This window comes from Abrus precatorius, unplaced genomic scaffold (assembly GCF_003935025.1).
Source record: "Abrus precatorius isolate BTA unplaced genomic scaffold, Abrus_2018 Scaffold7, whole genome shotgun sequence".
Classification (NCBI taxonomy): Eukaryota; Viridiplantae; Streptophyta; class Magnoliopsida; order Fabales; family Fabaceae; genus Abrus; species Abrus precatorius.
Window position 1 is genome coordinate 29,181,498 of NW_020874417.1, and position 12,638 is coordinate 29,194,135.

Sequence of the window (12,638 nt, forward strand, 5' to 3'; positions counted from 1 at the left end):
TCTTTTTTCATAAATTTTTTATCATAAACCAAAATTAAGTCCAAAAGTAACTTTATAAAATAATTAATTTGTAATTGCTATACAAGTATTTCGTAGAGACCAGTTAATAGATAATTGCTCTCTATCTATTAACTACTTCCTAAAGTCTTTCTTTATTATAAAGTAAAATTTGACATAATGACTTACTTGCTAACTTATGTTAACTTGAGTTTAATTTTAAATTATTGATTTTTGTTTTTTAATTTTTTAAATTATTGATTTAATTTCTCTTATTGATGTGATTTTAAAAAAAAGATTATGTGAAATAAAAAATGACATGCGATAATATATAAGTTTATAATTACATGATTATTTAATAGTAATTAAGGATCAAAATTAAAAATAAATAATATATTTTAAAAAATAAAAAACATATTTAAGCTTATTCAATTCTTCCTCATTTACAAATAAATATCTGACTTTCAAACATAAATAAAATGTTACATTATGACACAGTTTAATATCTTCTATATACAAATAAATAACTCTACATCTTAATTCTTTTTATTATTTTATCATCTCATGAAACATCGATTATTACAAACTATAATCCAAATTGAATTTGATTTTTCAAAGACCTTACGTTGTATTAAATTTTATAGTCCACCTTCCTTATCATCTTTCATCATCTATGTACAGTTTGCGAGCTTTAATATTTGATTTGGTTTTAATAACATGTTTCTTAATCAAACGGGAATAAAGTAGACTTATATGTGGCTTTCTACATTAAACAATTACAAAAGAACGACTTGGTTTTTGTGAAGGGCCATTAGCTTGATTCTCTTTATGCTACTTAATTTGATTTATAATTAATAGTGCATGTGATGCCTCAAACTCTAATCCTAAAGCCATTCATAATGAACAGTTAGCCCACATATTTAACAGCTCATTTTAAGTGTCATAATTATATTGACAGCCCATATGGATTTCCCTCGTCGTTTTTCAGGATCCATAGTTGGAAGAAGAAGAGAAGGGTAAATTGTAAATAAAATAATGTGATCTATGGTCTAAACTCAACTGCGAAATGAAGTAGTCTCTTAAGAGAATGTACCACTTAATTTACACTGCGTTCCTGATTTTTTTTTTTCAATTAAATCCTTTACTTTGTTATTCTTTTTCTTGAATTTATCTTCATTGATCGTGTTTAGTTCAACAAGTAACGAATAAAATAACTTTGCTTTCAAAGCTTAAATTCAATTTGATTAATATTTGCAAACTTTGGCAAGCAATATACATGTTTCTAAATTATTTAATTATTGTATATTTTAGTCAGAACGTAATCGGGAGTTGGGGGTGGTTGTTGTTTTCTTACCATATACATGAGAACCAAATCATAACAGTTTGCCAACATTTGACAGATAATTAATAAAATATTTAGAGAATACGAAGTAGCAATCTTCTTACGTGTGAAAAGTAATGGCAAATTCGAATTTGTTAAGGTTACAGATGTGGCTCATAATGCGTTGAACTTGGTCAATCTTAGTACTCTTCATATTCATATCAAATTTAGATAATTCCTATGAAGATCTTTGTTACTTTAAACAGCCACAGGGTTTACATTACAACAGGATTACTGCAGCCGTACGTACTGATGCATATTTGTCTTTATTCATGCATGATATTAATGTATAGAATAGTCGTTAAACTTTATACTAATGTTTATATGATGATGTAACGGATCTTACTATATGTAAGGAAAATCAAACTTATTTTCTTATGTTTTAATTTGTATAACAAACAGATAATATCGAATTAGTTCAAATTTAAAATACTATCATTTTTACTTTACTTTTTGAACCCTTGCAACTAAATATTGGCAACAGTGCTTGCAGTAGGATGATTCAAATTACACGATTTAAGATTATGACAGGTTAACATTTTCGATTGAGATGAGAAATAAGTAAAATCAATACATGGTCTTCCCAAAATTAGGAATATCATATTAATATTAAAAGAATTCTATCAACAAATTAAAGTGTACGTCACATCAGTTTTATGTTTACAAATGTCGAAAATGTTAATGCAAAACGATAAATTTAGCATTTTTTATTTGTAAAATATTAATTTGATAGTGAATATTTTAAAGAATCAATGTAATATTATCCAATTCGTTATGTATTTCTAATTAGCTAGTTAAGTTACAAAAATGGGAACTAGCTAGAATGCAAGCAAACGTGGGAAAAAAATTGAATAACAAGGAGGGTTATCCTTTTCTGTTTTTTAAATTAATTAGTCAATGATTTTGATAATTTAGTTGGTATGCTATTTTTCTTCAATGGTGAGAAATTTAATACATTTCATTTCATCCAATAACAACCATTATTAATTTAATAAAAAAATTGACTTTATTTTTTGTTGTATAGCATTATTCTCTCCTATAATATAATGGGTGATAAGGGACAATTGCGACCAGCAGAGTTCAATATGCAGTTTAATTTTGTTGGAATAAGACCACATGCAGTTCGAGAAACCTAGAATAGTATCATCATATGATCTAAGAATCTAAATTTTTTAAACACACACAAAGTGATGCGAATGTAATAATTTATGTTAGTTTTGGAGCATGGTTTTTTTTTTTTTTTTTTTTTTTTCGATCCCTTCCATTGAAAAATGGCAGCCACCACTGTTAGAAGATTGTGGGGAAGGCTTTATTAGGTTGGTACTATCTCTGCCAAATAAATATTTAGGTATTTCTTCTACTTTTTTATACTGCATTAATTTTATTTTATTCAAATATTATTATTTAAAACTAATAATTAATTTACATTTTTATATCTTTTTTAATAAATAATATTTATTTAACATAAATACTAAATAAGTAAGATACTAATTTAATATAATAAGTAAAGAGTATAATAAAAAGTAAAATAATTTTTTATAAAATTTAAGATACTAATTTTTTAAATTTTTATGCAAAATTTTAAACGTTAAAGAAAAAATAGAGAAATATAATTGCTTTAATTTATTAGAAGGATTTTTCTTTTGGGTCCAATAATTTTTTAGAAGCTTAACTTGAAAGGTTTGACAAACGAGTTCGAGTTGATAAGAACTTGGCCTTTGGAGTTTTGAATGCTTGAGTTGGAGATCAATTTTCAACGGCTCTTCTCTCTCTCTCTCTCTCTATATATATATATATATATATATATATTATTAAGTATTCATGTTTTGAATGATTTTGTTTTCGGCCCTTAAATCCAATTATTCTGTCAACGTTAATTTTTCTTATTTTATTACTGATTTTTACCATACTGGGCCTCCAGCAAACAAACCCATGTTTGTAAGAAAGCATTTTCTTAAAGTAAAAATAAATAAACAGAGAAAATAAAGAGAAAGGAGAAAAGGAAAAGAAACTAAATTTTGTTATTCTATTTAAAATGTGCTTCACACTTAGTTTTACAATATTTGAATTCAAAGCCATATTTGTCAGTCATAAACTATTTTAAATTTTGTAATAGAAAGTGTTAAAATTGGAATTGGGAAGTGTGAAAGTGCAAAAAGATGAGTAGGACTTTATTCTGAAACTTCCTGGTTGGAACCAAGTTGGCCATGCTGCGGGGTTCAACAAACATGCATGGTCCCATATTTCATATTTGGTATATCTTTCAATTTCAATGTCTCTTGGCTCTTTTTAATTGGAACTACTTAAGGCTGGTTTAGATTTGTGTAACTCTTTGGCTCTTAAGCAGAAAGATTCAAAGCAAACAAAGTGGTGGGGGCTATGAAAGAAGAAGGGTTATCGCTTATTGGATATACATTTAATGACAAAGATATTAATTAGAATAATAAGAAGGAAAAGAGCTGAAAGCAAGATAAAGAACACTTTCCCTTTCACTACACTCCATATTCTCCCTCCACCACTACAAATAAAAAATGAAATAAAAACAAATAGTATTTGAACTTTGCCAAAAAAATTGAATGCATTATCACTTTCCTTTCCTTTAATTTCGAGTCCCATAGATCAAATATTGCAATATGTATCTTCGTCCAACTTAATTAAATTAACCCTTTATTGAAATATTTAATAGACATTTGTGGGTATGATATGGTCTCGTGTCAGATAGCCAAATAGGTAGAGCTGGTTCTCGTAAAGCATAAGTTGGCATGTTAGTCATTTGTCATTTTCTTTTTGCCTTTCTATAATTTTAATAATAATCGAAGCTTATCTCTATGCATGTTGGGTTGTCCTCATTATATAAATAATATTCCAGGCTGTATATACCTTGCATATAAAAATTTGGGTCTTAAGTTGTGTTGATCAATCGAAAACAATTTTGAGCACTTCATGGAGCCATATCATTTTTGATTTTATATCTTTTCCCTTTGCATATCATTTTGGAAAAGTTCATTTAAAACGGCCTGATTTATATATATTCTTAAAATAATATATTAACAGGAGTTAATTTTAGAAAAAGGAATTAGTTTCTCATAAAGATAAGAATTGTTATTTAAATTTTTTTTATTATTAAAAAATCAGCCACGTTTTTTATTCGACCATGCATTAAGTAAGATTTTTTAATAAAAATACTAATAAATAACTAAAAAATTACTTAAAAGAATATAATAATAAAATATTGCACGTAAGTTCACTTTTGTTTAATGTCCAATTGAGGCTTTTAAGAAACTACTAACATTTGGTCCATATTCTAATTACAAACAGCCCACTAAAAAATTAATTAGGCCCAAGTTTAAATCGTAGTTTTTTTCTTGAATCTAATTAAAATTCTAGTGAAACAAGAGTTTTTCCAAACAAAAATCATTTTCATCCTTTATTTTTACGCAAAATGTGGGTTAAAAATCAGACAAGAAATACATATTTAGTTACAAAAAAATTGACGAATCAATCAAGTCATTAATTTGAATTTCTCAAAGTTGGTCAATCAAAAGATTGATGAAAATCCAATTACACCGGTTGAAAACCCGTAAAAATCATGGTCAAAATACATTAAAACTAGGTTTGTATTTTATTTAATGTAAAACATTTTTTAAAATAAATAGAAGTATATATACATTTATAGTGTGTCGGTGTTTATTGTCAACGTTTTTATTTTTTGTAACATAATATAAATTTGTATATTAATTTAAAATTTTACAGAACTTAATATTTTATAAATACATTAAGATATATGGTGTTAAAAATATACATACAAGTTGCTAATTTAATTATTATTGAATCAATAATTATGAATCGATATGCCGGTTGAATATTAGTTACATTTTTATATCATTGACATAAACAGTGCTATTTTATTCATGAGATAATCTCCTTTTTTTCCCCTTGTAAAAGAAAACAGGTATTGAAAATCAGAGAGATTTTTTATATACATTTAATGTGCATAAATTGTATAGATTAAATCAATATTAAATATTTATGACTTTTTGAGGCCTCAAGCTTGCCAAGGTGGGGGGGGGGGGGGACAGGGTTGGTTGTGTATACAAAATTTCAAGCTTACTATTTACTTTTCTTAAAAAATTATTGTAATTATTTATATGATTTTTTCAACTTATTGATCTTTAAAGCATTGCTCAATTTTGAAAAACAATTTATTTACATTTTATTTTTCTTGCATCTAATTTTTACTCACATTTTTTTTTCTCTTCTTTTTAAATCACATTACTTTCTCACGCCTAACATACACCCCTTAATTGGGTTGGGTGTCAAGTTTCGAAAGACCTGCATGTGATTTTCTCCTCTTGTATAAACATCTTTCCATGTCGTAATAACAACCTTGCATGTGAATTTGAACTTCACCAATGTACAAGTACTTCCTTTTTAGAAATAAAAAAGGATCCAAAGATGAAAGAATAAAATAGCACTTACCGACCAACTTTTATTTCATGAACTTACATATACATCAAAGGAGGGGAGGGGAGGGTTGTTAAGTTTTAGACATCCTTGTACAGTAACTGGTATTTCGGTACACGTTCAGGCGGGAGAGGACAATTCACAATAAGCTTTCCCTTCATTGCTCCTCGAAATATTGCCTGCAGGAATGTAAAAACAGTTTCATGAATACTGATAATAAATAATACCTGGAAGCAAACATTTCCAGATATCCACCAAAAACTGGTAATTCGTAAACTGTTAAGAGAATTTTACAAATGATATAATAATTAAACCAGAAACAAGAGAATTCTATTAGGATACTGAAATTTAAATGTTGTGGACAACTTTCTCTCCTCTCCTACTCTAGTGGGTTTGTTTGGTCTAAAACTTCACTGTTATTATTATTAGTTTTTTAAATATTTTTTTCATCTTAAATGAAGGGGTGGCTCTATTCAATCTCAGGTAAGGAATCCAACGTATTGAAGGGTTTAGAATGAAAGGGAACAAAAAAGTGATTTATAATAGCATTTAGAACAAAAATATCTCCTGGGCTTCACGTTGCAGTTAAACAAGTTCGAACACCAAAAGAGGGTAAAGTTATGTAGAAGCTAACCTAGCGCCAAATAAATGAACTTCAGATATACAATTATACATCATCTAATCCAATCATCAAGTCAAGGGAGAGAAACGACATGGGATTGGCGGAAAAACAAAAAACATCAAATACTCAAATATTGAAATTAATTCACAAAATGCGAAGACCACTGAAAACAAATGGCAGTACTCACACAAGCAAGCAAGTCATTTTGAAACATTCTTCATTTTTCCCACTATCTACAAGGGAATGCTATCTATATGTCTTCTCAGATTAAAACAAGCTATCATACAAGGATGCTTTCTCATTAAAAAACTTCAAATGTGCCAGACTAAAACAGTTAATGAAAAATAGTAACTAACTATTTTTCCATTACCTGCCAGACTAAAACACATTTTACTTCGTAATCTTGCTGGGCTGCCATATGGTTGTCATCTATTACTACTTTTAACAATAAATTTAGTGCTCAATAGTAAATAATTAGCAGTTAATTTCTAATCATTCCAACTAGATCTTTATCCACATGAATAATGTTATTAGTGCAGCAAACAAGGATATATACCTCTACAACATCTATGAAGTCTTGCTTTCTGTGAAAAGCACCAATCCATTTAGTATGATCCGCAGTCCTAAATACAATAGCAAAAATGTCAATAAACTTGCACTCTAAATTTACTGATATGAGTCATAATACAAGATAAATATAGCTAAAGGATTGAGAGGAAAGATATCTGTTTTTGCAAAACTGCAATGACAACATCACAACACTTTACCACAAGAATTCTAATTCAACTTACAGAATAAGAGATTACAAAATACAAAAAGCAGTAGTACTACATAAACTCTTTAGAAAATGACATTTAACTGGACTCCAAAGATAGTGAGAATTTTCATAGATACAAGTGTAACATTTTATATTATTATTGGATTGCAACATTTCATTTAGACCGCAATCCCAAACTTTACTACACTTCGTATAGTTGCAACTTGCACAAGCAATTCTGAATTGTAAGACTTTTACCCCACCTAACCCAAGCATTTGGGTGATATTAATTCAGATTGCATTTATCAGCATAAACATAAAACTCTTTAATCTAGACAGCAAGCTCACCTGGCTTAATAATAAAAATAAGCCCACTTATGCCCCCAACACATGGAATGGTCAAATTTTATATACACTGAATAGTATGTGAAAAGAAGCTAGAAGAGAAAAGATCCTTTACAGTTTTTAAACCTTCTATTGGCAAAAGTTTTCATATCTTATTCTCAAGTTCTCATTGCAGCAAGATCTCAATTAAATGAGCATACTAGTGGGCTATATAACAACCAAAAAGTACATGCCTATTCTGGAACTTGCTATGCATATTGTTAAGAAACTTGGACCTAACTTCCTATAAGGAGTATTCTAGCTCAATTCCTAACCAATGTAGGACATCTTAAGACATATAACATGTCAAGCTACAAATGAGGCATAGTTCATAACATTTATAGATTCTTTTAGTAGGAATACTATCACAGATTCAAAGGGAAATAAGTCAAATAATAATAAAGAAAAATAGAGAACAAATCCCCTTTTCAAAATATGGAAGTCATTTACTAGTTTCTAACAATACTTTTCAATGGGAATCATAACTACAAGTAAAATCTCTGGCAATATCTACCACTTATACAAACATAATGAAATGACCAGAATTAAACCAAAACAGGATGTGAGAAATTGAAGACAAAAGACAATGGAGCAGAGACCACCAACCCAGAATCCATTTTCATGTGATGGGCATTGAAGAAAAACACTGTAGATGGTATCAAAGTGATGTCAAAATACTTGACATAGACTTGAATATCCTCAGAGTCAACATCAACCAGTGCCACAGTTGCAAACTTGGACACATCCCTTGCTGCTTTAGAAAGCTGTATCAACAATGCACACAACAAACAAAAGCAAATGATCATGGGAAAGTATAAAATTAAAAAATAAGTAATAAAAAAATGATTTTGATTTTGAAAAAAAAAACCAATAAATTGAAATGCAAGAGAAACAGATGATGAATGAAAATCATACAATTTGATCGAGCTGGAGACAGACAGGGTCAGAGGCACGACCAAAGCGGAGGACGAGGACCTTATCAATGGTGTCCCTGATGATGGAATCCACCTCTATCTTCTTTGACAATGTTGTTAACAGGTAATTCATTCTCCTTCACCACAATTTTTGAACATCAAATTCAAATACACCACACTTTGATAAGTTAGTTTATCTTGATTGATAAATACGAAACCTAGGTTTTCCAAGTATCACCGAAAATTACAACAATGAAAGAAAAGGATTAATAACCAGTCTTGCTGGATGAAATTACATCAACACAACTTCAACAGGCTCAAACAAGACGATGGTATCCTGTATACCTGAGTAGCGACATAATCAGTCGAACAATTTTGTTTTAAGTTTAAGCACTGTTTGTTTTTAAGGAAAAGAGGAGATGAAGGGATTTTAACAGAAAGAAGGGGAGTTATTTTGACCAAGAAAATGTATTTAGTCCATAAGGAAAGAAGAGAGAAGCGAAATAAATAAAAATAAATTTATTATTAGTCTAAGTTTTTCTCCCCTCTCAAATTCTATAATTTTAAGGGAGATAAAATTAAATGATGACAGATTTTATCTCCTTTCTCATTCCTTAAATTTTTTTATCAAAAAATTAAAAAAATTATAAATATTCTTCCCATCTCCTTCTCTTCAAAATTTTATAAAATTTCTTGCCCTCCCTTCATTTTTCCCTCTTACTAAACACTACTTCAAACTTGTGTATGGGGACTCTCTTTAGCATCCAAAAGTAGAGAGGAGTTAAGATCCTCTCCATTTTCTTCTCTCAATTTTCTTGTCCATTTCTTCATTCAACCATTAAAGTTATTACAATACAAATTTTATTTTATAATTATTAATACTTCAAAAAAAATTAAATGACTGGGATTTCGTCTATTTATGGGACAATACATTCTGACTAGAAAGTAATTGGGACATTGTTAGCCCTATTGGTACATAAGTCAATCTAAACTTGTGCATCAAACTGTCAGATCTATCCCAACAAATGTTATCATATATTTTTAAAAAAATTATATATACATTACGAAAAAATAGAAAAATGATTAACTCAAATCAATAGTTCCAACAAGAAAAACTGCCTTAATTTAAGAAGTAAAATGCAAGTTTGAATAAAACAATGGTTAATTTAAAACTATCTCCAAAATATTTCAGATTTATAACTAACATTCAACAAGGAAACTTGGAAATTTTACGACTAATATAATGTTACTCTGGCCCATGACAAAGCCTTAGGTTAATATCAAAGTCTAGTAAAGTATAATATTGATATGATTACAGTCACGATAAATCTAAAAGATTGATTCAACCACTGTAACATTTTCGTTTTCAACCCCACAAAGTGCAATGCATGAAAGGCAAACTATCTGATGTTACCTTAGATAAAAAGAGAAGAATAAGTATAGCGTAAAAGAGAGGAAAAAATTTACCTTAGTACCAAACTATCACATGTAGAATTGAAGCCAAGGAACTATTTCACATCCACATTAAGCCAAAGGTCTGCATATAATCGTTATTATAATTTAAGCCAAAGAAAACCAATGAGCTTGCAATAATGAAAAGTGTAGACCCTAATGGAATCGAAACTGAGAATCAACGGATTTGCACAAACATACACTTCTAAGACACTTTAGACCAACTTGATTTGCACAAACCAATCAAATTCATAATCAGGAACAAATAAAAAAACCCGTTCAAACTATGTCGAAGTCATTCCTCAACCCATTCCGTCAAGGCACATGAAAAACACAAGAATTAAACTGAATTGTGTGTCAAAACCTAACCACACACAACGCATATTTATAATTTTCTACTAAATGAACAATGGCTTGGAAATTTTCCCAAAATGAGGACCATCGAAGAAATAGAGCAAGCCAAACTAAAATTCAAACATGATTATAACAAAAAGAACACACAAAATAAAAGTGGCTGATCTGAATCGCTTCTATTCACGAGCTCTGCTTGTGCATGAATCGAAGTGGCTTCCGATTAAAGGTTCTTATCCTGAATCTTGAGCATGTAAAAAACTCTTGACCAATATTCTGATTCCACGTTCAATTCAATATAAAGTGCGAAGATATTGATTCTTGAGAGTGATCAGGGCAAAGTTACGTTAATGTGAGCAAGAGTGCAAAGGGAAAGGGTTAGCCACCCTCGCCAAAACAAAAGCAACCGTTTCAAGTAAAATATATATAACATTTTAATTTGTATTTAAATTCTAACTAGGTAATTTGTGACACTTAATATTTTAATTTTAAAAGTCCAATATGTTTAAACAAACACTAATAACTGAACATCAAATAAACGAACCAAAAGATGAGAAAAAGTTATGAGAAATTTGTTGCTTATCGTTAGAAAGAACAAACAAACTTGTTTTTGGGTTCAAAAGAAAGAAAAAACCAGAATCAAGGAAACCAAACATGGTAGTAATTGGCAACGATGCTCAAACAAAACAAGTATAGAAACATGATGTTTTTTTTTGGTCGTGGAAACATGTTGATTTTGACCAATCCTAAAAGATATATTAGTAACGTCCTAAGTGTTTTGGACTTGCCTAACAGGCCCAGATTCAACGTTTAATTGGGCCAAATTGAGCATGAAGTCCGAGTTACACTTTTAGTGGATCAGGTCAATAATTAACCTCAGGCTTAAATGACATGCACTCAATATCAGTTAGCATTCCATAATCTTTTACCTTTTTCTCTCTACTTCATCGGTTGGTCGAATCTCAACATGCATCGACGTGAACTAGTGTCACCAAATTGCGACTCTTACACTCGAATTATATTACTGGAGGGAGCGCACCATCGCAATATTATAAGCATCCTTTTCATCCTACTTCCTACTGTTACTCTTGAAAAAAAATATCTTTATGTTGTCGGGTATCAAACTTTTATTTTATATCATGAAAAATAAATTTAAAATAAATAAGTTTACTTTGTCTCACTGGTAGAGATGAATATTTATGTATAAAAGTAAAAAAAATGAGTCATTAGAGTGAGAAAATAAATACTTTTGCAATGTTTTATAAGTAATTTAAAAAAATCTGCAATTTTAAAGTTATTCAATGGTAGATAAAAAATTTGATAATAGTTTTAAGGCAGTTAGATTGTTGAAACGAGATTTGTGATGTAATTAATAATGTTTATATAATAACTCTATTTTTTTAGTATTTTTATCTTTTTAATTATCAATTTATAAGCTTTACCGTTGATTTAATTGACTAGTTGTAACAGTTTGTTTGTATACTTGTTTGTCTTTGTTTGATGATAATAAAAAAAATCTCTTTGATATGATATGAACTACTAATAGCTTTTATGAAATTTTCATATTAAATAACTTTGTATTTATTTCTTATTCGATCATTGTTATTCATTATTGCATATTTATATTGAAATGTCCTCGAATGCTATATCTATGATCGGACACTTTCCCACAACCATTAATCCACCATCCAAGTGGAGCAGCACTGTACAGGAGACAATAACTCTCATATCAACCATCAACCAGTCAGCTCAGCTTATACCCCACATCAATTAACACCATATTAGCTTGCAGTAAATTAGAACTCACTCCGTACTCCTCAATGCTTGGCAACCACAAATAAGAGAGATGGGGCATTGCAACATAACTTGAAAAGAAATATGATCAATCATGAAGTTACTTTAAGCTCTCGTAACATTTTACTATGAAATAACATGTTGATAATACTTCTTATCTCATATAGTAATAATGTTTAAATATTTCACATTTGCTAACTTTATAGGTAAAATATTTTTCATAAAACTCGAATAAACCGATTCTTTTAAGGTAAAATGTTTTATATTAGCTAAGAACAGATTCAAAATATTTCTTTAATTTAGTTCAAAATTAGTAACTTATAGAAATTAACAACCTTTGTAAATAATAATTTTTGAATCCGAACATTTTTAAAAGTGTTTACAAAAGTATTTTTAAAAGAGAATGTTTTTAGGGTTTTCTTTTATCATGTTTATTGGTTTTTTTTTTATATTATGTAATTTTTGTTAATTCAATGTTAATTTAAAGGCTTTTTTACACAAATAAATTAAAAAATATTATTA

The 12,638-nt window shown here is 29.0% G+C and overlaps 1 protein-coding gene across 1 annotated transcript; it reads right to left on the bottom strand.

Moving 5' to 3' along the window:
• Positions 1-5,724: 5,724 nt before the first annotated feature.
• Positions 5,725-11,051, bottom strand: LOC113873480 (thioredoxin-like protein 4B). The gene is made up of 6 exons (XM_027511610.1): positions 10,473-11,051; positions 9,987-10,056; positions 8,521-8,656; positions 8,212-8,369; positions 7,021-7,087; positions 5,725-6,021 (listed from the first exon to the last, which is right to left on the bottom strand). Exons 3-6 carry the CDS (start codon positions 8,650-8,652, stop codon positions 5,923-5,925), a joined length of 456 nt encoding a protein of 151 aa, XP_027367411.1. The 5' UTR covers positions 8,653-8,656; positions 9,987-10,056; positions 10,473-11,051; the 3' UTR covers positions 5,725-5,922.
• Positions 11,052-12,638: the final 1,587 nt, after the last annotated feature.